We start from the raw sequence: 26,971 nt of genomic DNA on the forward strand, positions 1-26,971 counted from the left end.
TGGCTGCCCTCCTGGGCAACGGCCTCATCCTCACAGCCATAGCCTGCAACCACCGCCTCCACACCCCCTGTACTTCTTCCTCCTCAACCTCTCTCATTGACCTGGGCACTATTACCACCACTGTCCCCAAAGCCATGGCCAATTCCTTCTGGGACAAAAGGGCCATTTCCTATGCAGGTTGTGCTACCCGGGTCTTTATGTTTGCCGTCTTTCTCACAGCAGAGTTTTCTCTCCTTACCATCATGTCCTATGACCGCTACATTGCCATCTGCAAACCCCTGCACTATGGGAAAATAATGGACAGCAGAATTTGTGTCAACATGGCAGCAGCTACCTGGGGCAGTATTTTTCTCTATGCTGTGCTGTACATGGCTTATACCTTTTCCGTCCCCCTCTGCCAAGGCAATGCCCTGGACCAGTTCTTCTGTGAGATTCCCCAGATCCTCAAGCTCTCCTGCACTGATGCCTACCTCCAGGAAATTGAGCTTCTTGTGGTTAGTGTTTTTTTATCATTTGGGTGTTTTGTTTTCCTTGTGCTGTCCTATGTGCAAATCTTCAGGTCAGTGCTGAGGATCCCCTCACAACAGGGCCGGCACAAAGCATTTTCCACATGCCTCCCTCACGTGGCTGTTGTCTGCCTGTTTCTCAGCACTGCTATATTTACCTACCTGAAGCCCCCCTCCATCTCTTTGCCATTTCTCAACCTTTTGCTGGCAGTTCTGTACTCGGTGGTGCCTCCAGCAGTGAACCCCCTCATCTACAGCATGAAGAACAAGGAGCTCAAGGTTGCAGTCAGGAAACAAATATGTGGGATATTTTTCAATACTCATAAAGATCCCTTCACTCTCCAATAATGAATCCTAGTACATCCCCTTCCAGGCTTATGTTTATCCCTTCCCTTCCCTTCCCTTCCCTTCCCTTCCCTTCCCTTCCCTTCCCTTCCCTTCCCTTCCCTTCCCTTCCCTTCCCTTCCCTTCCCTTCCCTTCCCTTCCCTTCCCTTCCCTTCCCTTCCCTTCCCTTCCCTTCCCTTCCCTTCCCTTCCCTTCCCTTCCCTTCCCTTCCCTTCCCTTCCCTTCCCTTCCCTTCCCTTCCCTTCCCTTCCCTTCCCTTCCCTTCCCTTCCCTTCCCTTCTTTCCTTTTCATTGTCATTATGACTGTTTGTGTTCATTGCATTCCTACATAAATATTTTAATTCCCCCCATTACTATGAATGAATGAAACTGTTCTGTCTCATATGGAGGCTGTATAAATGTGCAACAACACTTTAAGTGAGTCAGTGAAGACTTTCTCATAGCATCTGTGTAATAAGATGCAATCACACAAGTTCAATGCAAGGCCTCATGCACCACAGCCCCCTCGCTTTGCAGAGCAGCACTGCCAGCTCAGTGGCTATGGGCATCATGGGCAGGGGCTGCAGGAATGGCTGCTAAGGCCAGCCCAGATGTGCTGGGCTGGGGCAAGGCTGTGTGGGACATGGGATGTCCTGGGAGCAGAGCAGTGTGCTGAGTGTGTGCAGTGGTGCTGCCTGAGGAGCTCCAGGGCCAAGTTGGGGTGGGGGTGGGGGGGAGTGTCAGGGCATCTCCTGCAGCAAGGACACTGCCAATGACCTCATCTGCTTCATGGGCTGGGCTGGGAAGAGGCCTCCTGAGCACAAAAGCTCCTTGTAGCACTGTGGATGCTGGCTGTGAGGTCACTTCTGTCCCAGCACATGGCTGGCCAACAGCATGGAGGCAGAGCCTCTGAGGTCACAAAGGCCCTCAGAAAGCTGCCCCCAACAGGGTGATGTATCTTGTGAGGACAGGGGAAAGCTGGGTGAGTAAAGGTGGGAAATCTCGTGGAGACAAGAGGGGCTTGGCTAACAGAAAGGAAAGATCTGGAAGAGGTGAGAGGTGTTCAGGTAAGGCTGTGAGCTGCAACACTTACTAGGAAAACATCCATGTCAAGCCCTGGCAATATTTCTAAGCAGTAACCATAAGCCCTACCCCTACATCTAAATGCTATCCCTCTCTCTGCAAGGAATCCACTACTCTTACTCCTAACCTCAAACCTCACCTGGCGTGGGTTAGCAAATCCTAAATCCATAAGGCCTTACCATACACTCTTAGATCAATTCTCACCCTATTACTCAGCCTTTCATCCTTAGCACTGAATTCCATGACATGATTCCTCAACAGAGCCCTGAAGAAAATCCCAACAAATAACATAGTCTCTACACTACACACAGACTAGAACCCAAAGCAGTAAACACAGGCCTCCCTCTAATACTCTGCCCAACTACTAACCCTGGAAGGCAAGATCTAATCCCTAAACCTTAACCTGAACACCTAATCCCCAAATCCTGCATTCCTGTGGTCTAGTCACCTAACTGAAGGAGTTCGACCTCATGAGGCTGGGCAGAGCTTGAGAGGTCCTACAGCAATTGCTTGGTCTTGGAGGAGGCAGGTGAGATGATATGGATGTGGTCAGGTCACAGAAGTCAAGGAGGAGATGGGTGGGGATGTTCTGCTGAGATCAGCTGTGATTCAGGGTCTGAGGAGGCAGCAGGAAGCCCATGGCTGTACAGGTTGGTGTCGGGGCACATTCTCAAAGCTTGTTTAACTATTACTTGAATTCTACAGGCTGGAAATACTGCACTGAGCACTTTGGGGAGCTTTCCAGCTCAGAGCAGGTTTAGCACATGCCCTGAGCCAAGCTACAGTATCTCTGCAGAGATCCCTTGGTCCTGGAACGTCCAAGGTGTGTGTCACCCAATGTGTCCTGTAGGGAAATGCACAGGTGTGCAGAGGTGGCCTGTGGTAGTGCAGTCCCTGTTGCTCTGGGATGTGTGTGGGTGTGTTGGGTTTGGTACAAACACCTGGGCTGGTTTCTAACCTCCCACCTAAGCACAAGTGAGGAATAGCTCAACCCCTGCCAAAACCCTCCTTGTTTTATCTCATCCATGGAGGGCAGAGCCAAAAAACCTCAGAGCAGTTCTCCCAGGGTTTGCCTCTGCTAGAAGGCCTTGATGTGCCTTGCCATTGCCAGCTCATGGGTCTGCTGCTGCTTGTCTGGGCTCTGATTTTACTTTGCGGGTGGGAGGTTGTATTGGACATACATGGAAAGGGTTTTGTAGCAGGGGCAGCTGCAGGGCTGGTGTCTGTGAGGAGAGTCCAGAAGCTGCCCCTTCTTAGAGAAGAGCCACTTCCAGCTGGCTCCAAAGGGGACATGCTGCTGGCAAAACTCAGCCAATGAGTAATGCTGTTTGTACATCTGTGAGAGCTTTTTAAAGAAAGGGGTTGAAAATGACATGAGGGAATAGCTGGGAGAGAAGATGGAGAAACTGTGAGAGAAAACAACCCTGCAGACACCAAGGCCAGTGAAGAAAGAGGGTGAGGTGATGCTACAGGTGTTGGAGAAGTTCTCCATGAGACCTGTGGTGCACCATGTTGGAGCAGATCTCCACACTGCAGCTGATGGAAGACCCCATGTGGGAACAGGTGGATGTGGCCTGAAGGAGGCTGCAGCCCTTGGAGAGCCCCTGCAAGAGAAGACTCTGTGTCAGAACTGTGGAGAGGAGCCCAGCTCTAGACAGCCTATCATGAGATGATAGGGACTTTCTTCTGAGGAGAAACTTATATCAGCCATTTGACAGATGCTGCATAGGCAAGGACACAACTCAGGATGGCATCACCCTTCAAGAAGGAATTACCTTTGGGATTCCCTCAAAGGATAGAATTCCTGTCTGTGTCACAGCTTGAGTCACTGCACTGTGAATGCTGACCGAGGTCCCACCATGACAGAAGCAACCTCATGCTTCCCCGCAGCCACTCCTCCAGTATTCCTAACTACCATTGACAATGCAGACTCAAGCAAACAGAGACAAAAGGGAATGCAAGAATGCCAGTGCTGTACAAACTCAACAACAATGATACATGCTAGCAAGTAACTGGAACATGAGCTGAGAACTAGCTCATCACAAGCACCAAATTCATGCTTAGTTGGTTTGAAAGGACTGAGAACAGGGCATCACAAAAAGCCTAATGGAAGGAGCTACATCTTCTCAGTGTGGACTCAGTAGCAGCAGCCCTGCAGAATGACAACCCATCCGTCTGCCCATGGCTTGGACAGGTGTACAGTTTGCTGGCTGAAGAACTGTCTGGATGGCCATGCTCAAAGAGTCTGAGTGAAGAGAGATCAATCCAGTTGGTGGATGGTCGTGGGTGGCATTCCCCAGGCCTCTGTACTGGGTCCAGCTTTGTTTACTATTTTGATGGATGATCTGACTGAGAGGATCAAGTACACCCTTAGTACATTTGCAGATGATAACAAGTTAGTTGGGACAGTTGATCTTCTTCAGGAAGGAAAGCTTTAAGAGGCATCTGGAAAGGCTAGATTGATGGACTGAGTCCAATCACATGACATTCAACAATGATTAAGTGCCAGCTCCTTCACTTGGATCATATCAATCCTATGCAGCATAGGCTTGGGGAAGAGTGGCTGGACAGATGCCAACAGAAAAGCACCTGGGGATGTTGGTCAACAGCCAGCTGAGCATGAGCACCCACCCCCTGTCATGGGCAGGGACTCTGACATCTTCCAATAGATCATCTGTGCTTATGAGGTCACTGTCAGCTGAAGATCTGATAGGCCACGAGCAGGCCCATGGCAGGTGAATATTCTTGCGATACCAGTGGTGCCTGAGTAGCTGACAGGCCGAGAGCAAATATGGCCTGTGCTAGATGCTGGGAGGACCCTGGTGCCTGAGAAGCCAGTAGGCCAGGAATAAGCACATGGCTTGTGTAGGTCTGTGGGGAGGTCATTGGTGATCAATTAGCTGATAGGTCAGGGCAAGGCCCATGCATTGTACCTGTGAGGCCACTGGTGCCTGAGGAGCTGGCAGACCAAGAATTGTGTAGGTGTTTGTGAGGTCATTGCTGCCTGACTACAGGCCAGGAGCAGGCCCATGGCAAGTGAAGATGCTATGGCATCACCTGGAGCTGGGTTGGTCAGAATAATGAAATATCTCGAGTTGGAAAGAACTGAAGATCAGAGAGTCCAACTCCAGCCACCAGACAAAAATATATATATATATATATATTTAATAATTATAAAAGCTATAAATAAATAAAAAATATTTAAAAGTATAATACATATATAAAATAAACATTATATATATGTAATGTGTATAAAATTAAGGTAATAAAATAAAATAAAAATTATAAAATTATTATTATTATATAATATACTGTGTAATATAACATAATACTATATAATATACTACAATACTGTATGTAATATAAAGATATATCAAATAACATAATGTAATATGATATATATTATTGGTAATATACATAACATATAATATGAAATATAAAATATTAAAATATAAAATATTATTAAAATATATAAAATATTAAATATTATTAATAATATTATTATATAAAAATAATAATAGTATATATAAATAATATATAAAATATTATTATATATAAATATATATAAATATATATAAATATATATAATATAAAATCTATTTATATATTTATATATATATATAAATAATATATAAAATATTATTAATAACATGTAATCTAATGAAAAACATAATAATATAAAATAATAGTGTATAAGTAAAAAATATATTTTGTATGTATTTATAAAATTTTGTGATCCATTAAAAATACTATATGTATATATATGTGTGTGTATATATATATGTGTATATATATATATACATATATATATATATAATAAACTATACGTCTGAGAGCATTGTCCCAACACTTCTTGGACTCTGCCGGGCTTGGAGCTGTGCGGAGGCTGGGAGGCACCACAGGGCCATGCCTGGGCACGGGGCCAGGAGAAAACCACCGTCTTCCTGCCCGGGCGCCATGTCACGTGGGCTGCGGTTTGTGCACCTGCAGTGGCAGGCAGGCTCCAGCTCCCGACCCGCCGCGGGGAATAACGGCCCCTGGGTGACACGCTGAGAGCCAGGGAGACGCCTGAGGCTCTGGGCTGCAGCTCTGCTGCCAGGGCAGGCCCTGGACCAGCTCTGGCTGCTGCCGGGACGCCACAGGAGGCTCCCTGGGGAGGGACGGGACAGGCAGCACCCCCATAACGGGGCTCTGGCCCTGCCCAAGGGCCTTTCCCAGCTGCTGCTGCCAGCACAGAGGGGGCTGTAGCAGAGGCAGGGGCTGGTCCCTTCCCAGCCTGACACAGCCCTGCTGCAGGCACAGACCCAAGGATTCCATGGCGCAAGGACAGCCGGACAATCACACCTTGGGCTCTTGGATGCTACAGCTTAGGAGATGCTCCGTGCTCCCACAGCAGGCTGCAAGGGGTGTCAGAGCCATCTGCCCCCACACCCAGCCTTACCCCACGATGATGTCCCACCGCAGTGACGTGAGAGCCACAGTGGAGCCGTCCCTCATATATGGTCATGAAGAGCGCTGGAGAAGTTCATTGGAGAGCTGGGCTGCGTCGGAGGGGAGATAAGTGCCGATAACTTCTAAAAAGGTGCCTGCTGCTTCGATTGGCTCCTCCTGCAGCTGGGACAGCATCTGCACAGATATATTGCCCTCCCATCATCGCCGTTTCACTGTGGGTCCCCAGAAGTTCCATCAGCAGGGCCTTGCTGTCAGGACAGGACCCTCAGGATGGGGACAGAAGGACTCCTATCCCCTTGGGTGCTGTGGCTGCTCCTCTGGGTGCATCCATGCAGAGGTAAGTGCCAGCTCGTCTGTTTCATAGCCTTGGGTGAGTGGGCACCAGTGGGGTCATTGGGATCCCTCTGGGAGTGGGGTTGTTTTCCAGGCACCACTGAAATGAGAGGGACGATGTTCTCAGTCTCCCAGTCGCATGCTTTAATCTGTGCCTATCTTTGTGGGAGAGGCACAGGTCTGACAGCAGCGACGGGGAAGGGATGTGGACTGTTGATATCCTTGTGAACAACTCTGTGCTCTGTAGGCACACAAGAGGTCCTGTGTTTGATAGTGGGTTTGGGAGGTGCCTGTGGCAGACAATGGGCAATGGAATGTGCTCAAGGGCAGGGGGATATTTGAGGGACATGGGGCTGGGGAGGAGATGCAGCCCTGTGCAGGGCTGGAGGTGGTGTGGGGGTAGGCATTAGCAGGGAAAGGGGGACACTGGGGTGGGAGGAGGTGCTGAGGGCTGTAGGACAGCAAATATCCCAGGAGGGCTGGAGCGTGGTACCCTCATCCCAGCATAGCCCATGGGGAGGAGAGGGATTGGGTCCCAAATGACCAAGGGGCACCCTATGGGGACAGGGCTCCCACCCTGGGGCCTGTGACTCTTCCTGGGCTGGGGGCATTCGCAGACACAATGTGGGGCTCAAAGCTCTTCTGACCGTTCTCCTGTTGGTTTTTAAAGGGGCTGCGGAGCTGAGGCTGGTGGATGGCAGCAGACGCTGTGCTGGGAGAGTGGAGGTGAAACTCCAGGGCCAATGGGTGACCGTGTGTGGTGACTCCTGGGACATGTCCGATGCTGCAGTGGTTTGTAGGCAGCTGGGCTGTGGGGTTGCCCTTGAAGCTCATCAGAAAGCACACTTTGGGCCAGGATCTGGTTCCATTTGGGTGAATCCTATTCACTGTAATGGCATGGAGTCTGCCCTGACTAACTGCAAGTATTTAAAACAGAGGTTATCTGACTGCACTCACAAGCGGGATGCTGGAGTGACATGCTCAGGTAAGGACTGAACTTGTTCCCTATCTCTGGGATGAGGACACTTCTAAGGGACGTGGCTGTGACCTCAGGAAGCAACAAGTGGACACCAGAACATGGCTCTGTGTGTCAAGTTGCACTCTGAGCTGGGTTTGTCACTGCTGGTGTCCCTAGTCCCTGGGGAAAGCCCAGTGGGAGCACACTGAGCCTCGCCCTGAAGCTGGAGTAGCCAACCCTGGGGAGGTGCCCGGGGCTGGGAGAGGAAAGCCCTCACCCTTCCCCATTGTGTTGCCTCGTTCCCACCTTTCTCCTCCCATTCACCCAGGCCCTGTCTGGCAGGCTGGTCCCTATGCCAGGGGAATCTAGAGCAGCTCCCCCAGCCACCAGCAGCCTCAGGGAAGGGCGTGCAATGGCCCAGGACTTTTGGGTTGTACCCCGAGCAGACAAGAGAATGTCGGCCAAAGCAGAGAGGCTGCTCAGAGGGCAGGAGCACTGGGCTTGAGCAGAGGAGCAGGGTGGCAAATGGCACTCTGTTCCTGTCCCAGGGTCACCCCATGAGAACCAGCCTCCAGGGACACGGCCCCTCTAGGCTATGCTGACCCACTGCCCAGCCTCTCCTGCCTGCCCTGTGCCCCAGGGGCTGTGCCAGCACCTCCTGTCTCTCCTCGGTGTCTGCACTCATACCGAGAGCTCGTATCAACCCAGGGCTGCTCTCTGCCTGCACTTTTTCTCCATGTGTGGCTGGTGGCTGGGGTTGTGAATGATTAGCGACACACACTCTCCCTGCCTGAGGACCCCCCTTTACCTGCTCCCCAGATGTGCCCCATGTAACAGCAGTTCCCCAAGAGCCCCAGGAGCCCCTGGGAACAGGGGGCTTTTCTGGCAACTCCAAGGGGTTCCTCAGCCTGGCCTGAGCCCGATGGGACAGAGCCAGCTGCAGCAGCCCCCAGTGCTTGGGCCCATTTCGCTGGGCCCACATGCTGTGCGTGTTTCATTGCAGGCAGCCCAGGGGCTGGGCTGGTTTCTGAGGAGCAGCAGGGGGGCCCTGAACTCTTTGTGCCATCAGCACCCACGGAGAGCTGCTGGGCTGGCCGTGGGGCTCTGCATGTGGCCACCTCAGGGATGAGGTGGGAGGTGGGCATGGAAGTGCCAGAGGGCTCTGGGAACTCACAGGTCTCCTTGGTTGCTCCAGGATTTGTCCGGCTGGTTGGAGGGGACAGCCCCTGCTCAGGAAGTCTGGAGGTCCACGACAGGGACCAGTGGAAAGCTGTCTGTCACTCCCATTTTGGTGCCAAAGCTGCCGAGGTGGTGTGCAGGGAGCTGCAGTGTGGCACAGCCCTGTCTGTCCATGGGGCAGCTCAGCTGGGAGAAGGGGCCGGTCCTGTCTGGGACAGAGAGCTGCAGTGTGTGGGGAATGAATCCACCATCCTCTTCTGCCCCACGGGTGCTGCCAGGGACAAGACCTGCACCCACAGCAATGGCACTCATGTCACCTGCACACGTAAGGAATTGGGCAGGGATGGTGTCCACTGGGGCTGTGGTTGTGGGCAGTGTGGGCATTGGGCTGTGCTGGGTGGGGGACAGGTGGGGTGAGGTGGTGGTCTACAGCCCTAAAATGAGAGTGCTGCAGGAGGAGAAAGGCACGCTGTCCCTTTGGCATCTCCTGCAGATCTTGTGGGAGCAAGAGCACAAATGTGGCCTCTCTCACCCTCCTTTGTCCTTGAGTACACAGGGTTCAGGCTGGTGAACGGCAGCACAGCGTGTGAGGGCAGGGTGGAGGTGGAGGTGCTGGGGACATGGGGGACACTCTGTGCCTCCCGCTGGGACCTCTCGGACGCCCACGTTCTCTGTCGGCACCTCGGCTGTGGCTTTGCTGAGTCCATTCCTGGAGGAGGGCATTTTGGGAGAGGAACCGGCCCCGTCTGGAGAGATTCGTTCCACTGTGACGGGACTGAAGCCCACCTGGGGCAGTGCCTGGTGACTGCCCTGGGGGCCTCGCCGTGCTCCCAGGAGAACGCTGCTGCTGTCATTTGCTCAGGTGAGTGCTGGCCGGTACTGCAAAGTCCATTTGCCCCTGGTGTGTGACACGGCCACCCACAGCTGGGGACCCCACGGCAGTGCCAGGCTGAATTTCTCCTCTTACCAGGCCTAGCTCGCCCCATGCCCCTGCGGCTGGTGGGCGGAGAGAGCCGGTGCGATGGGCGCGTGGAGGTCTTCCAGCACGGGACGTGGGGCAGAGTCCTGGATGAGCAGTGGGACATGCAGGAGGCCAGCGTGGTGTGCCGGCAGCTGCAGTGCGGAGAGGCAGAGGCAGCCTACACCCCCCTGAGGGCCGAGCGAGGACAAGGCCCTGTGGGGCTGTGTGGGGTGCGGTGTGCAGGGCACGAGGCTGACCTGAGCCTCTGCAACACCTCCCTGCCTGAGAGCACAACGGCAGCAGGGATCATGGAGGATGTGGGGGTCATGTGCCGGGGTGAGTGGTGCTGCACGTCCCCCAGGTGTGGGGCTGGGAGGGCAGCCAGCCCCTGACGGCCGGGGTTCTCCATGCTGCAGGGAGCCGGCGGGTGCGGCTGGTGGACGGGGCCGGGCACTGTGCCGGGAGAGTGGAGATCTACTACCAGGGGCGCTGGGGCACCGTCTGCGACGACGCCTGGGACCTGGCCGACGCAGCCGTCGTTTGCCGCCAGCTGGGCTGCGGACGGGCCCTGGAGGCAGCCGGCTCTGCTCGGTTTGGGGAGGGCTCCGGGCAGATCTGGCTGGATGGCGTCAACTGCTCCGGGGCTGAAGCTGCTCTCTGGGACTGCCCTGCCAAGGCCTGGGGGCAGTATGACTGCAGGCACAAGGCAGACGTGGGAGTCATCTGCTCAGGTCTGTGCTGGGAGTGGGGAGGGGTGTTGGGGCCAGTGAGGCCGGGGTGAGGGTAGAGCCCGTTAGAGCCAAGTCTATCGGTGGCTGACATCCAAAGACATCCCTGGGGCCTTTCCTCCTTCCAGAGTTCATGGCCCTGAGGCTTGAGAACAGCGATGGCTGCTCCGGGCACCTGCAGGTTTTCTACAACGGGACGTGGGGCAGCGTTTGCTCCAACTCCATGACCACCGAGACCGTGTCACTGGTGTGCAAGGAGCTGGGCTGCGGGAATGAAGGGGAACTGGAAACAGATTCTACCTCTGCCAAGCTGTCTGGCACCGCGTGGCTGGATCACGTGGAGTGTGGGAAAAGCAACAGCTCCTTCTGGCAGTGTCCCTCTGCTCCCTGGCATCCGCAGTCGTGTAATGACAGCCGAGAAGAGACCCACATCACCTGCAATGGTAAATCCGAGCCATCAAGGCACCAGGTCCTGTTCCCCACTGGGTATGGTGAAATTCAGAGAAGGAACCCAGAGGTTCCAACTTCCAGCATTAGACCTTGTTGCTGCTGGTTGCACAACGGTGACTTCAGTTCTCAGAGCCACCCAGATTCACCAGCAGAAGTCAACGGCCAGGCTGCCAGCAGCTCCTGTGGGTTTTGTGCATTTGAGAAGTGCCTGGGGCAGAAGATGGACAGGAAGAAATATGGGGCTAGAGTCATGGGGCTTTGGAGAGGGTACTGGGTTGGGCAGGAGTGGGAACTCTGTTCTAGACAGGGGGTGGTGTGTGGGTGGGCATGGGCAGGAGGCCACTGGGGTGGAAAGAGGGGGTATGGGGCTGAGGGGTAGCAAACTGCCCAGGAGGCCACTGGGGTGGAAAGAGGGGGTATGGGGCTGAGGGGTAGCAAACTGCCCAGGAAGGCTGGAGTAGTGCACTCCCAGACCAGTGCAGCACATGGGCAGAGGAAGGACCCCACTGAACACCCCAGTGACAGTCTGTGGGGACAGGGCTCCCACCCTGGGGCCTGTGACTCTGCCTGGGCAGGGAGCACTCGCAGACCCATATTGTGGGGCTCGAAGCTCTCCTGACCCTTCCTGTGTTGGTGTTTGAAGGAACTGCAGAGGTGAGGCTGGCAGATGGTGGCAGTCGCTGTGCTGGAAGAGTGGAGGTGAAACATCAGGGCCAGTGGGGAACCGTGTGCAGTGACCGCTGGGACATCTTCGATGCTGCAGTGGTTTGTAGGCAGCTGGGCTGTGGGGTTGCCCTTGAAGCTCCTCGGAATGCACACTTTGGGCCAGGATCTGGTTCCATTTGGATGGATGATGTTGAATGTAATGGCACTGAGTCTGCCCTGTCTGACTGCACACACAATGGCTGGGGTCAAACAGGCTGCTATCACAGACGGGATGCTGGAGTGACATGCTCAGGTAAGGACTGAACTTGTTCCCTATCTCTGGGATGAGGACACTTCTAAGGGACGTGGCTGTGACCTCAGGAAGCAACAAGTGGACACCAGAACATGGCTCTGTGTGTCAAGTTGCACTCTGAGCTGGGTTTGTCACTGCTGGTGTCCCTAGTCCCTGGGGAAAGCCCAGTGGGAGCACACTGAGCCTCGCCCTGAAGCTGGAGTAGCCAACCCTGGGGAGGTGCCCGGGGCTGGGAGAGGAAAGCCCTCACCCTTCCCCATTGTGTTGCCTCGTTCCCACCTTTCTCCTCCCATTCACCCAGGCCCTGTCTGGCAGGCTGGTCCCTATGCCAGGGGAATCTAGAGCAGCTCCCCCAGCCACCAGCAGCCTCAGGGAAGGGCGTGCAATGGCCCAGGACTTTTGGGTTGTACCCCGAGCAGACAAGAGAATGTCGGCCAAAGCAGAGAGGCTGCTCAGAGGGCAGGAGCACTGGGCTTGAGCAGAGGAGCAGGGTGGCAAATGGCACTCTGTTCCTGTCCCAGGGTCACCCCATGAGAACCAGCCTCCAGGGACACGGCCCCTCTAGGCTATGCTGACCCACTGCCCAGCCTCTCCTGCCTGCCCTGTGCCCCAGGGGCTGTGCCAGCACCTCCTGTCTCTCCTCGGTGTCTGCACTCATACCGAGAGCTCGTATCAACCCAGGGCTGCTCTCTGCCTGCACTTTTTCTCCATGTGTGGCTGGTGGCTGGGGTTGTGAATGATTAGCGACACACACTCTCCCTGCCTGAGGACCCCCCTTTACCTGCTCCCCAGATGTGCCCCATGTAACAGCAGTTCCCCAAGAGCCCCAGGAGCCCCTGGGAACAGGGGGCTTTTCTGGCAACTCCAAGGGGTTCCTCAGCCTGGCCTGAGCCCGGTGGGACAGAGCCAGCTGCAGCAGCCCCCAGTGCTTGGGCCCATTTCGCTGGGCCCACATGCTGTGCGTGTTTCATTGCAGGCAGCCCAGGGGCTGGGCTGGTTTCTGAGGAGCAGCAGGGGGGCCCTGAACTCTTTGTGCCATCAGCACCCACGGAGAGCTGCTGGGCTGGCCGTGGGGCTCTGCATGTGGCCACCTCAGGGATGAGGTGGGAGGTGGGCATGGAAGTGCCAGAGGGCTCTGGGAACTCACAGGTCTCCTTGGTTGCTCCAGGATTTGTCCGGCTGGTTGGAGGGGACAGCCCCTGCTCAGGAAGTCTGGAGGTCCACGACAGGGACCAGTGGAAAGCTGTCTGTCACTCCCATTTTGGTGCCAAAGCTGCCGAGGTGGTGTGCAGGGAGCTGCAGTGTGGCACAGCCCTGTCTGTCCATGGGGCAGCTCAGCTGGGAGAAGGGGCCGGTCCTGTCTGGGACAGAGAGCTGCAGTGTGTGGGGAATGAATCCACCATCCTCTTCTGCCCCTGGGGGGCCCCCAAGGACAAGGCCTGCACCCACAGCAATGGCACTCATGTCACCTGCACACGTAAGGACTTGAGATGTAATAATGCTTATGGGGGTTGTGGTGGGAGCAGGAGAGCAGGGTGGGCACTGGGCTGTGCTGGGTGGGAGACAGGTGGGGTTAGGTGGTGGTCTGCATCCCCAAAATTAGAGTGCTGCAGGAGGAGAAAGGCACACTGTCCCTTTGGCCTCTCCTGCAGCTCCTGTGGGAACAAGAGCACAAATGTGGCCTCTCTCACCCTCCTTTGTCCTTGAGTACACAGGGTTCAGGCTGGTGAACGGCAGCAAAGCGTGTGAGGGCAGGGTGGAGGTGGAGGTGCTGGGGACGTGGGGGACCCTCTGTGCCTCCCGCTGGGACCTCTCGGACGCCCACGTTCTCTGTCGGCACCTCGGCTGTGGCTTTGCTGAGTCCATTCCTGGAGGAGGGCATTTTGGGAGAGGAACCGGCCCCGTCTGGAGAGACTCGTTCCACTGTGACGGGACTGAAGCCCACCTGGGGCAGTGCCCGGTGACTGCCCTGGGGGCCTCGCCGTGCTCCCAGGAGAACGCTGCTGCTGTCATTTGCTCAGGTGAGTGCTGGGCAGTGCTGCAAAGGCCATTTGCCCGTGGTGTGTGACATGGCCACCCAAAGCTTTGCACCCCATGGCAGCGCCAGGCTGAATTTCTGCTCTTACCAGGCCCGGCTCACCACATGTCTGTACGGCTGGTGGGTGGAGGGAGCCGGTGCGATGGGCGCGTGGAGGTCTTCCAGCACGGGACGTGGGGCAGAGTCCTGGATGAGCAGTGGGACATGCAGGAGGCCAGCGTGGTGTGCCGGCAGCTGCAGTGCGGAGAGGCAGAGGCAGCCTACACCCCCCTGAGGGCCGAGCGAGGACGAGGACCTGTGGGGCTGCGTGGTGTGCAGTGTGCAGGGCACGAGGCTAACCTGAGCCTCTGCAACACCTCCCTGCCCGAGATCACACCGGCAGCAGGAATCATGGAGGATGTGGGGGTCATGTGCCGGGGTGAGTGGTGCTGCACGTCCCCCAGTTGATGGTCCAGGAGGGCAGCCAGCCCCTGACGGCCGGGGTTCTTCCCGCTGCAGGGAGCCGGCGGGTGCGGCTGGTGGACGGGGCCGGGCGCTGTGCCGGGAGAGTGGAGATCTACTACCAGGGGCACTGGGGCACCGTCTGCGATGACGCCTGGGACCTGGCCGACGCCGCCGTCGTTTGCCGCCAGCTGGGCTGCGGACGGGCCCTGGAGGCAGCCGGCTCTGCTCGGTTTGGGGAGGGCTCCGGGCAGATCTGGCTGGATGGCGTCAACTGCTCCGGGGCCGAAGCTGCTCTCTGGGACTGCCCTGCCAAGGCCTGGGGGCAGCACGACTGCGGGCACAAGGAGGACGCGGGAGTCATCTGCTCAGGTCTGTGCTGGGAATGTGGTTGGCAGCTGGGGCCTTGGAATCTGGGGTGAGGGTACAGCCAGGTAGGGCCAAGGCCATCAGTGTCTGACATCCAAGGACATCCCTGGGGCCTTTCCTCCTTCCAGAGTTCATGGCCCTGAGGCTTGAGAACAGCGACGGCTGCTCCGGGCGCCTGCAGGTTTTCTACAACGGGACGTGGGGCAGCGTTTGCTCCAACTCCATGACCACCGAGACGGTGTCACTGGTGTGCAAGGAGCTGGGCTGTGGGAATGAGGGGGAACTGGAAACAGATTCTAACTCTGCCAAGCTGTCTGGCACCGCGTGGCTGGATCACGTGGAGTGTGGGAAGAGCAACAGCTCCTTCTGGCAGTGTCCCTCTGCTGCCTGGGATCCGCAGTCGTGTGATGACAGCCGAGAAGAGACCCACATCACCTGCAATGGTAAATCTGGTTTCTCAAGGCACCAGGTCCACTTCCCCACTGGGTATGGTGAAATGCAGAGAAGGAACCCAGAGGGGCTTTGACTTCCTGCATTAGACCCTGTTGCTGCTGGTGGCACAAAGGTGACTTCAGCTCTCAGAGCCACCCATGCCCACCAGCAGCAGTCAACATGTGGGCTGCCCTCAGCCCCTAGGGGATGCAGAGGCATCTCCACGCAAGGTCTGAGAGGAGACCATGCAGGGCTTTCAGGAGTCCCCCCTCCTGGGACAGCCTCCTGCTGCTCTGTGAACCAGGGACCTTGTGGGGCCAAGCACTTGGATCCCCCATGCAGTGACGTGTGGGAGGAATGAATGGGGATCTGCTGCTGCCCTGACCCAGCATGGGGATGTGCGAGCAGAGGTCAGCCCTGCTTTCTTCTGCATGACCCCGAGAGCAGCCCTTTTCAGCCCAACTTCTCTTTCCTTTGGGACATGGACAGTAAGGACGCAGGTGGCTGAATGCCCCAACTCCACCAGCTGCACAGGTAGGGAGCTGCCCCTGCGCGTGCCCCCCTCACCTGGCAGGGCTGTCCCAGCTGTCCTGGTGCCATGGGACATTGCTGCCTCCCCAGACAGGGAGAAGATCCACGCTGTGGGAGGCAAGGACGGCTGCTCGGGCAGAGTGGAGATCTGGCACCGCGGCACCTGGGGGACGCTGTGTGACAATGCCTGGGACATGCGGGATGCCGAGGTGGCGTGCAGGCAGCTGGGCTGTGGCCCCGCGGTCTATGCCCTGGGCCAGGCTGCTGCTGGAGAGGGGACGGGCCCCATGTGGCTGATGGAGTGCAGGGGGACGGAGCTGTCTCTGCAGGACTGCTGGGCCCAGCCAGGGAACAGCGGTGCCTGCCAGCATAAGGCAGATGCGGCTGTGCATTGCTCAGGTGAGCAGTGGGGCTGGGAGACATTGCTGGGGACTTGGCAAGGAGCTGGCTTGGGCGTCTGCTCTGCTGGATCCTGGCATGGCCCCACTGCTGGCCTGAGCAAGGGAGTCCCTGCAGAGTGGGAGGCTGGTGGTGGGTGGGGAGTAGCCTCAGTGGGGCTGGATGTCCCAGCACATCCCCTGGGCTGCCTGCACTGTCCTGTGAGCAGCCCAGAGCAGTGGTGCTGGGCCCTGTCCCTGCCACCCTGCCCAGCCCCACAGAAGGGACAATTCAGGTGGCACATGTAGGGGCCATCTGCTAGGGAGGCTGCCTGGTGCCACAGTCCCAGCCTCTCAGCCCAGCTCTCCTTCTGCTCCCCTGCAGCTGCACCCAGGACAGCAACATCCCCCCCACAAGCAGGTAAGCTGTCCTTCCCCTGGGGCTGGGGCTGTCCATATTCACACTGTGACCCACAGCCAGGGGAAGGGGCTCCTTGCTGGGCTGTGAGACTCCCAGGAAATCAAGGGAGCTGGGAGAAGTCTGTGATGGACCCAGCAGGGTGGGAGCTGCCCCATCACCCAGCCCTGTCCCCTCCAAACCCTGCTGCCTTGTGTGGTCAGGAGTGGCATGTCCTGCCCCCAGCCTCTCCCTTGTCTGATGCTGCCCCTGCCATGTTCCTGCCCATGCAGATCCCCCACGGGGCCGTCCGACCACCAGCAGCGATAGACTCTCGGTGCCTGTCGTCATCTGCATCATCCTGGGGGCCCTCCTCTGCCTGCTCCTGGCCCTCCTGGCTGGGCAGGTGCGAAGCGCCAGGGCTCGGCGCAGAGGTGGGTCCTTCCCCAGTGGTCCTGGGGGGCAGATGCCTCCTGGCAGGGCTGGGGGTGCTGGGGGTGTTGGTGTTCTGGGGCACAGAAACAGAGCCGTGTGCTGCCTCCTGCCCCATGTGCTGCCCCACTGACTGACAGACCATGGGGCACCAACATCAATCGCATTTGCCGAGGCGATCGGCTCCGGGGCAGACGCGTTCTGCAGCGGAGCGGGGGATCGGGCCAGGCAGGGCTAATTTTTTCCGGCATCGAGCCTACTGGAGGGAGCCGCCAGGACCCGGCAGCCCTCGTGAGGGAGGCTGACGAGGCGAAGGCGGAGCCAGCAGCGTCAGCGGCGGGCTATTTAAATCGGGACCCACCGCCATTTCACTGCCATTTGCCGAGGCGATCGGCTCCGGGGCAGACGCGTTCTGCAGCGGAGCGGGGGATCGGGCCAGGCAGGGCTAATTTTTTCCGGCATCGAGCCTACTGGAGGGAGCCGCCAGGACCCGGCAGCCCTCGTGAGGGAGGCTGACGAGGCGAAGGCGGAGCCAGCAGCGTCCCCTCCCCAGCCATTCAAAAGCTGCCCCTAGGGAGCGCGAGCGACCAGGAGCGCGGCGAACAGGACGGGCAAACAGGGCGTGGCACGTCAGAAGGGAGTGGCGCGGCAGTTAGCGCGGCAGTTCGCGCAGGCAGGGCGCGCAGGAAGGGCGGAGCGCTCCCCCTACACACAAACAACACCTCGTTAACAACAGCCGTAGCTAGGTGATAATGGTCGCCACCAGGCACGGCGCGCTCTCCAAGAAGTCGGTACACACGCAGACCGACTACCCGTTAAAAAATGCCGCAGTTCAGGTCACCGGATGCAAGGAGTGTCTGAGCCTGTTGCCACCATCGGCGGGAGGCAGAGAAACTGCGTGCGTGAGGTGCGAGCAGGTGGATGATCTGGTCCGCATGGTGGCGGAGCTCAAGGAGGAGGTGGAGAGGTTGAGGGCCATCAGGGAGTGTGAGCGGGAGATAGACTTCTGGAGTAACTCCCTGCAGGGCCTCAAGGGGAGGTGCCGAGGTGAGACTTCTCAAATGGGGGCGGACCCCCTGCCCTGTCCCTGTCGGGCAGAGGGAGGGGATCTGGGAGCTGAGGAGGAATGGAAACAAGTCCCTGCTCGACATCGCAGGCGATGCCCTCCCCTTCCGGCCCCACCTTCCCAGGTGCCCTTACACAACAGGTTTGAGGCCCTAGAGATTGAGAGGCCGGTGTGTGAGGAAGAGGTAGCAAATGTTCCCAGGAGGATGCCTGGGGCGAGGAGGTCAACTCCGCGCCTCAGGACTGCCTCCACCAAGAAAGACAGGAGGGTTATTGTTGTTGGTGATTCGACTCTTAGGGGAACAGAGGGCCCTATTTGTCGGCCTGACCCTACCCGTAGGGAAGTCTGCTGTCTCCCTGGGGCCAGGGTCAGGGACGTTGCCAGGAAGCTTCCTAACCTGGTACGCCCCTCTGACTATTACCCCCTTTTGATAGTCCAGGCGGGCAGTGATAACATCGAAGAGAGAAGCCTCAAGGCTATCAAAAGGGACTTTAGGGGACTGGGTCGGTTAGTGGATGGAGCGGGGGTGCAGGTGGTGTTTTCGTCCATCCCTATGGTGGCAGGGAGGGGTTCAGAGAGGACACGGAAAGCTCACCTGTTAAACACGTGGCTCCGGGACTGGTGCCAACGCAGAAATCTTGGGTTTTTTGATCATGGGGCACTTTACTCAGCACCTGGCCTGATGGCCGCAGACGGGTCCCTATCTTTTAGGGGAAAAAGGATCCTGGGCCAGGAACTGGCAGGGCTCATTGAGAGGGCTTTAAACTAGGTAGGAAGGGGGATGGGGCTGAGGCTAGGATTGTTGGGGCTGTGCCAGGGGGAACAATGGCAAGGCTGGAGGATAAGGCTATGGCCCAGCTGAAGTGCATCTACACCAATGCACGCAGCATGGGTAACAAACAGGAGGAGCTGGAAGCCATCGTGCGGCAGGCAGGCTACGACTTGGTTGCCATCACGGAGACGTGGTGGGACCAGTCTCATGACTGGAGTGCTGCAATGCCTGGCTATAAGCTCTATAGAAGGGACAGGCAGCATAGAAGGGGTGGTGGTGTGGCTCTCTATATTAGAGAGTCTTTTGAGGTTGTAGAACTCGAGGTTGGGAATGACAAGGTCGAGTCCCTTTGGGTTAGGATCGGCAGGGACAACAAGGCTAGTGTCCTGGTCGGGGTCTGCTATAGACCGCCGAACCAGGATGAGGAGACGGATGAGGAATTCTACAGGCAGCTGACAGAGGTTGCTAAATCATCAGCTCTTGTACTCGTGGGGGACTTCAACTTCCCTGACATATCCTGGAAGCACAACACAGCCCTGAGAAAGCAGTCTAGGAGGTTTCTGGAGAGCGTGGAAGATAGCTTCCTGACGCAGCTGGTTAGTGAACCTACCAGGGGTGGTGCCCCGCTAGACCTTCTCTTCACAGAGAAGGACTGGTGGAGGACGTGATCGTCGGGAGCTGTCTTGGGCAGAGTGACCACGCAATGGTGGAGTTCACTATTCTTGGCGAGGCCAGGAAGGGGACCAGTAAAACCGCTGTATTGGACTTTCGAAGGGCTGACTTTGAGCTGCTCAGGACACTGGTTGGTGGAGTCCCTTGGGAGGTGGTTCTGAAGGGCAGAGGGGTCCAGGAAGGCTGGGCGCTCTTCAAGAGGGAAGTCTTAATGGCGCAGGAACGGTCTGTCCCCACGTGCCCAAAGACGAGCTGGCGGGGAAGAAGACCGGCCTGGCTCAACAGAGAATTGTGGCTTGATCTTAGGAGGAAAAAGAGGGTTTATAAGCTTTGGAAAAGTGGGCAGGCCACTAAGGAGGACTTTAAAGAAGTAGCGAGGCTGTGCAGGGACAAAATTAGGAAGGCCAAAGCTCATCTGGAGCTCAATCTGGCTACTGCCGTTAAAGATAACAAAAAACGTTTCTATAAATACATCAACACAAAAAGGAGGACTAAGGAGAATCTCCATCCTTTACTGGATGCGGGGGGAAACTTAGTTACAAGAGATGAGGAAAAGGCGGAGGTGCTCAATGCCTTCTTTGCCTCAGTCTTTAGCGGCAATACCGGATGTTCTCTGGATACTCAGTACCCTGAGCTGGTGGAAGGCGATGGGGAGCAGGATGTGGCCCTCATTATCCATGAAGAACTGGTTGGTGACCTGCTACGGCACTTAGATGTGCACAAGTCGATGGGGCCGGATGGGATCCACCCAAGGGTACTGAGGGAACTGGCACAAGAGCTGGCCAAGCCGCTTTCCATCATTTATCAACAGTCCTGGCTATCAGGGGAGGTTCCAATCGACTGGCGGCTAGCAAACGTGACGCCCATCTACAAGAAGGGCCGGAGGGCAGACCCGGGAAACTACAGGCCTGTCAGTTTGACCTCAGTGCCAGGAAAGCTCATGGAGCAGATCCTCCTGAGAGTCATCATGCAGCAATTGCAGGGGAAGCAGGCGATCAGGCCCAGTCAGCATGGCTTTATGAAAGGCAGGTCATGCCTGACGAACCTGATCTCCTTCTATGACAGAGTGACGCGCTGGGTAGATGAGGGAAAGGCTGTGGATGTGGTCTACCTTGACTTCAGCAAGGCTTTTGACACCGTCTCCCACAGCATTCTCCTCAAGAAACTGTCTGCTCTTGGCTTGGACTGGCGCACGCTTCGCTGGGTTAGAAACTGGCTGGATAGCCGGGCCCAAAGAGTCGTGGTGAATGGAGCCAAGTCCAGTTGGAGGCCAGTCACTAGTGGCGTCCCCCAGGGCTCGGTGCTGGGGCCGGTCCTCTTTAATATCTTCATTGATGATCTGGACGAGGGCATTGAGTGCACCCTCAGTAAGTTCGCAGATGACACCAAGTTAGGTGCGTGTGTCGATCTGCTCGAGGGTAGGAAAGCCCTGCAGGAGGATCTGGATAGGCTGCACCGATGGGCTGAGGTCAACTGCATGAAGTTCAACAAGGCCAAGTGCCGGGTCCTGCACCTGGGGCGCAATAACCCCAAGCAGAGCTACAGACTGGGAGAGGAATGGTTGGAGAGCTGCCAGGCAGAGAAGGACCTGGGAGTGATGGTGGATAGTCAGCTGAATATGAGCCAGCAGTGTGCTCAGGTGGCCAAGAAGGCCAACGGCATCCTGGCTTGTATCAGGAACAGCGTGACCAGCAGGGCGAGGGAGGTGATCGTCCCCCTGTACTCAGCTCTGGTGAGGCCGCACCTCGAGTACTGTGTTCAGTTTTGGGCCCCTCGCTACAAGAAGGACATCGAGGTGCTTGAGCGGGTGCAGAGAAGGGCGACGAAGCTGGTGAGGGGCCTGGAGAACAAGTCCTACGAGGAGCGGCTGAGGGAGCTGGGCTTGTTCAGCCTGGAGAAGAGGAGGCTCAGGGGTGACCTTATCGCTCTCTATAGGTACCTCAAGGGAGGCTGTAGCGAGGTGGGGGTTGGCCTGTTCTCCCACGTGCCTGGTGACAGGACGAGGGGGAATGGGCTTAAGTTGTGCCAGGGGAGTTTTAGGTTAGATGTTAGGAAGAATTTCTTCACTGAAAGGGTTGTTAGACATTGGAACAGGCTGCCCAGGGAAGTGGTGGAGTCACCATCCCTGGAAGTCTTCAAAAGACGTTTAGATGTAGAGCTTAGGGATATGGTTTAGTGGAGGGCTGTTAGCGTTAGGTTGGAGGTTGGACTCGATGACCTTGAGGTCTCTTCCAACCTAGAAATTCTGTGATTCTGTGATTCTGTGATTCTGTGATCAAGGGATGGAGAGAGCCCAGAGCCTGAGGCATCAGTTCTGGGGTGAGGAGAGAAATGTGAGATCTGGCCTGGGTGAGATGGGGAGGATGCACTGCTGGCAGTGCTCTGGGCAGCACTGGCAGGAGGAGCATGGGGCAGTGGAGTCCATCACCGTGGTGTCAGCCACCCCCCAGCAGGGCATGGGCTGTGCTATTGCTGTGTGGGGCAGAGATGGAGCAGCTCCATGGGGAAGAGAAATGTGGGAATTGGTGCAGGGTCTGCACTGGGATATGACCTGGGGACCAAAGGGGCATAAAGGCTGTCTCCAAATGTGAGACTGACTCTGCCCCAGACCATCTCCATGGGGATGCTGCCCTCCCTGGGGATGTGGTTGCAGTGCCAAAGAACACGGTGGGGCTGTGCTGTGGGGACAGCCCTGTGCTGGCCTAGGGAATTTGGCTGAGGGAGCCCAGTGGGGTCCTGTCACTCTTGGCCCATCCCCAGACCAGCTCTGCCTCTGTCCTCAGGCTCCGGGAGAGCTGGGGAGCCCTTCCATGAGGCCGTGTACGAGGAGATCGCTTACAGCCTGGCATGGGAGAAGAGGCCGAGGTTCAGTCTCTCAGGTGGGTGTATGTTCATGAAGGGGCACTTTCTCTCTGCCTCAGACCAGGGCTGTGTCCTGCAGCTCCTGCCCATGGTCCCTGAAATGGTTGGGCCATGGCGTCTGTGGGAGAGCATCCAGGTGTTGGCCCCCACAGAGGAGCTTCCTCTGCACTAGCTCTGCCCTTCCCAGTTGGGACACCCCTCTCTGCCTGGCCCTGCACCCTGGGGACAACGAAGGGCTGAGTGAAGTGGCTGTCCCAGGGCAACTCTGGGAGCCCCTATGAGATGGGCTCATCCTAGGGTAGCAGGGGTGGTCTCCTTCCCACTCTATCCCAGCTCTGTGGCTGCCCATCCCCAGCAGTGCTGACCACAAGATGGGTCAGCAGGGCTCATCACACAGCACCCACTGCAGCTCTCTGCAGGCTCCTTTTCAGAGGGGTCCCTGACCCAACTGCAGCCCTACCCCAGGCACATGAGGAGGAGGATGGTCTGGGGCCAGATCCAGGGATAGAAGGGGAGGGAGAGGAAGGGCTTCATCTCTCCTCCCTGCAGACAGGCAGACAGCAGTGCCACTGAGTGCCACTTTCAGAGCTGGAGGGACGAGGGCTCTGCTTTGGCCCTGACACCAGCAGCATGTCAGCCCTGTGTCCCCACACACCCTCCCATCCTCTGCTCTGCAGGACATCTCTTCTCATTGCCACCACCTTCCCTCTCCTTTCAGATGTCCCTGTCCTGCCTAGAGGTGACCCAGCAGATGGCTATGATGATGCTGGAGAGGTTTCTGACCCTGGGGAGGATCCTGTCCCTGGGCAGGGGGATTGGGAAGTGCCCAGGACACCAGAGGAAGGAGCTGGGCCCACGGATACAGCCACAGGTGAGAGGGCAATGCATCACTGCCACTTCCTAGGTGCCAACCCCAGGGCCAGGAGAATCCATGAAGTATTTAGAGCCTGATCTCCTGACATGGGGAACCTGGCCTGAGATATTTCCAGGAGGCTGGTGGATGTGCCAAATGTCTCAGGCTTGTGAGGAGGGGGAAGGTGTTGTACAGCCCTGAGAAGAACCCCATAGGATCAACCACAGCAGCCTGTCTTGATGCTTACAGAGGGAAGCCTGCGCTCCCGGAGACGTGCTGAGGACCCTGGAGCTGAGGGAGACATCTTGTCCCCTTTTCTGGTACACATGGGCTATGATGATGCTGAAGAGATGTCTCTGGCATGTCCCCATGAGGACACCCAGGATGTGACACCAGAGCCACCTGCACAAGTGTCCCAGAGCCCCATGCCAGCAGAGCCCAGCCCTGCTGATCAGCTGGGTGCAGCCGGGAGGGAGGAAAGCTCAGTGCCACTGGGAGAGCCGTGAGTGCCAGGGAACGGTCTCCCTTTTCCAGCAGTCAGCAGACGCACATTGGTATTTCCTGTCTTGGTATTCCCGTTTTTGTGCTTTGTGTTGGCAAATGTTTATATTAAAACATTCGGGGGGGGGGGGGGGCTTTGTCACAGATCCATTGCTTTCCTGCCCAGGTGTCAGGGTGTCTCTCTTAGGCTAACCAATTGGAGTAGAGCTCAAAGATGCAATAGTGGGGAATGGTCATTTCTTGGGACCAACAGGGTTGGGATCAGGCTGTTATAAATGCCTCAGGATTCAAATTAGGATTAAATAAAAAATAGGATTTATTGAAAGAATATAAAGGAATAGAGGTAAGCAAACAGCGCTGGGTGCACCGGGAGTCTCCGCTCCACCAGGACGCACACCAGTTACATCAAGTAGCTGATTTTTATGCTCCTAGACTAATAAATATTCATTACTACTTCTAAAAAAACCTGGGTTATTATAATTAGCTTCCAGGATCCAGTCCCTCCTACTGGAGCATGCGCATCAGTCTCCTCTGGGGGTCTCTAGGGGTCTTTCATGCTGAAGGCTCATAGTCTTCCTCTCCCCTTTGTACTCACTTGGCACCATACCAAGTTTATAGAACATTTTCTGCAGGTCTTGTCTCCCAGCCGTCCTTCAGATTCTTATTTCTTCCTCTTAATCTCTTGGCCCCCTGGCCAGATACCAAAGATCCGCATAGTATCCCATAACAGTCACTAGTTGTTATCAGTTGTTCTGAAACTCCCAGACATCAAACACAAACAGCTTTCTTATTGACGCTTCACGAGTAATTAAAACATTCCTCACCAGCCATTCACAGGGACAGACACATCTTTAGCAGTGTTAAGTTAATCTCGAAGAAGACAGGAAAAAAGGCTGTAACTGTTAGAAATAGAAGTCCGGAATAACAAAAGCAAACAGGTTCATAAATTTAAGGAGTATTTTCTGAAGACTTGATAAATTGACTAGAATGAGGGGGAGACTGGGACACACTGCATCTGTGGTTCAAGAATTAAATTGCCAGTGCAGGGCCCAGAGGCAGACAGGATTCAAACAGAATTGTTCTTTATGGACACAAATTGTTAAAACATTCCTCACAAGGCTGCACGGCTGCCAGAACTCCCAGTCCCTAGACACTATTCCTACTGACAGAGGCATTTCCATCCTGCCAGCCACAGGCAGTTTCCAGCAAAAGTGGCTCTGTGTGACGCCTCATGATGCACTCGCTGGTAGCGCCCATCTTCTACAGCCTTGGGCCCTCAAGAAACCCAAGGATTCCTGCCCAGCACCCACAGACAGAGGAACCTCTCCTGCAGGATTAGAGTGGTGAGAAGTGTTGGACCCCTGGGCAGGACTTGGTACCCAAACTGCCCTCTCTAATCCTGCTGGTAGGTCCTCCCCAGCTCTTCCCCAGCAGGCGCCTCCGCTGCAGGCTTAGAGATGCTTTTGGTAGTAGGGTGGTGGGCTGCAGGGAGTGCTGGATGGTCTGGAACATCTGTTTGATCCATTTGGGTCAGCTGTCCTGGCTGTGTCAGGGACACTTTCCTCAAAATCAGGTTGCTCAAAGCCCCATCCAGCCTGGCCTTGAATGCTTCTAGGGATGGGACACCATCCAACAACCTTTCTGGGCAACCTCCTGCAGTGCCTCACCACCCTCAGAGTAAATGATTTCTTCTGAATATCTGATCTCAATCTACCTTCTTTGAGTTTAAAGCTTTTTCCCCTTGTCCTATTACTACATCCTCTAATAAATTCTTTCTCTCCAGCTTTCCTTTATGCCCTCTGGAGCTACTGGAAGGTTGCTCTACGTTCTTCCCAGGGCCTTCTGTTCTTAATTCCTCCTCTTCTCCCTCTTCATAGGAGAGATGCTCCAACCCTCTTATCATTTTTGTGGCCCTCCTCTGGACTTGCTCCAATGGGTCCATGTCTTTCTCACGTTGGGGATCCCAGAGGTGAACACAGTAAGTTAAGTGGGGTCTCACAATTTAGGAAGAGAAAGTGAGAATCATCTCCCCTGACCTGCTGGCGATGTTCATTCTGATGCAGCCCAGGATTTTGCTTTCAGGGCTACAAGTGCATATTGCCTACACACGCTGAGTTTTTGAAGCACCATACTCCCAGGACCCTCTCCTCAAGGCTGCTCTCACTCCCTTCTCCACCCAGCTTGTATTTATGCATAGGACTGCTTCAACCCATGTGTGGGACTTTACACTCAGCCTTGTTGAAGTTCATGAGTTTCACACAGGCCCACCTCTCAAGCCTGTCATGGCCCCACTAGATGACACCCCTTCCCTCCAGCACACTGATTGCTGTCATCAGCAAACTCGCTGAGGGTGCACTCAATCCCACTGCCCATGTCACCAACAAAGATGTGAAATTGTGCCAGTCCCAGTACCAAGCCCTGAAGAACACCATTCGTAACAGATCTCCACTTGGACATAGATCTGTTGACCACAACCCTGTGAGTGCGACCATCCAGACAATTCCTTATATCCACTGAGTGGTCCATCTGTCAGATCCATGTCTCTCCAATTTAGAGACAGGAATGCCACAGGGATATGTCAAACACTTTGCACGAATCAGGTAGATGATGTCAGTTACTTTTCTCTTACCCACAAACACCGTAACACCATTGCAGTAGGCCTACAGATATGTCAGGCACGCTCTGCCCTTAGTGAAGACATGTTGGCTGTCACCAATCACCTCTTTATTTGTCATATGCCTTAGCCGAGTTTCCAGGAGGATCTGTTCCATGATCTTGTTGGGCTCAGAGGTGGGTCTGACTGGGCTAGACTTCCCTGGGTCTACTTTTATTCCCTTTTAAAAAGTGGAGGTTATGTTCTCTGTGTTACAATCAGTAGAAACTTCACTGCACAGCCACCACTTTTCAAATATGATGAGTAGTGGCTTTGCAACTTCATCTGCCAGTTCCCTCAAGACTCTGGGATTCATCTCACCTAGTCCCGTGGACTTGTGCACCTTCTGTTTCCTCAGATACTCCCAAAACTGATCTTCTACAGTAGGTGGTTCTCTCTCCCAGTCCCTGCCTTTGCCTTCTGGGACTTGGATGGTGTAGCTGGAGCTATTCCAGTGAAGAATGAGGCAAAGAACTCATTGAGTACCTCAGCCTTCTCCACATCCCGGGTAACCAGGTCTCCTGTTTCCTTCTGGAGAGGGTCCATGTTTTCCCTAGTCTTCCTTTTATCACTGACGTACTTATAGAAGCCCTTCTTGTTGCCCTTGAACTTCCTATCTAGATTCAATTTTACCATAGCCTT

The 26,971-nt window shown here is 55.7% G+C and overlaps 2 protein-coding genes across 2 annotated transcripts in view; both read left to right on the forward strand.

Moving 5' to 3' along the window:
* Positions 1-12,823, forward strand: part of LOC311216430 (scavenger receptor cysteine-rich type 1 protein M130-like) — a gene marked incomplete at both ends in the record, with an annotated part of 34,553 nt that extends 21,730 nt beyond the window's left edge. The window contains 6 exons of the mRNA XM_084297966.1: positions 9,393-9,698; positions 9,813-10,133; positions 10,214-10,528; positions 10,654-11,242; positions 11,551-11,744; positions 12,726-12,823. Coding sequence (XP_084154092.1) covers positions 9,393-9,698; positions 9,813-10,133; positions 10,214-10,528; positions 10,654-11,242; positions 11,551-11,744; positions 12,726-12,823 — 1,823 coding nt within the window. The remainder of the gene's footprint in view (positions 1-9,392; positions 9,699-9,812; positions 10,134-10,213; positions 10,529-10,653; positions 11,243-11,550; positions 11,745-12,725) is intronic.
* A 226-nt stretch (positions 12,824-13,049) lies between these two features.
* On the forward strand, positions 13,050-26,193 carry LOC311216431 (scavenger receptor cysteine-rich type 1 protein M130-like; the record flags this gene model as incomplete). Its single annotated transcript, XM_084297967.1, has 10 exons — positions 13,050-13,214; positions 13,642-13,954; positions 14,063-14,389; positions 14,470-14,784; positions 14,910-15,267; positions 15,788-16,143; positions 16,812-16,952; positions 22,244-22,339; positions 23,000-23,193; positions 26,080-26,193. The coding sequence occupies 10 exons, from the start codon at positions 13,050-13,052 to the stop codon at positions 26,191-26,193; spliced, it is 2,379 nt and encodes a 792-aa protein (XP_084154093.1).
* Positions 26,194-26,971: the final 778 nt, after the last annotated feature.

The sequence above is a fragment of the Netta rufina genome (assembly GCF_964035555.1).
Source record: "Netta rufina genome assembly, chromosome: 18".
In the NCBI taxonomy this organism is placed as follows: domain Eukaryota; kingdom Metazoa; phylum Chordata; class Aves; order Anseriformes; family Anatidae; genus Netta; species Netta rufina.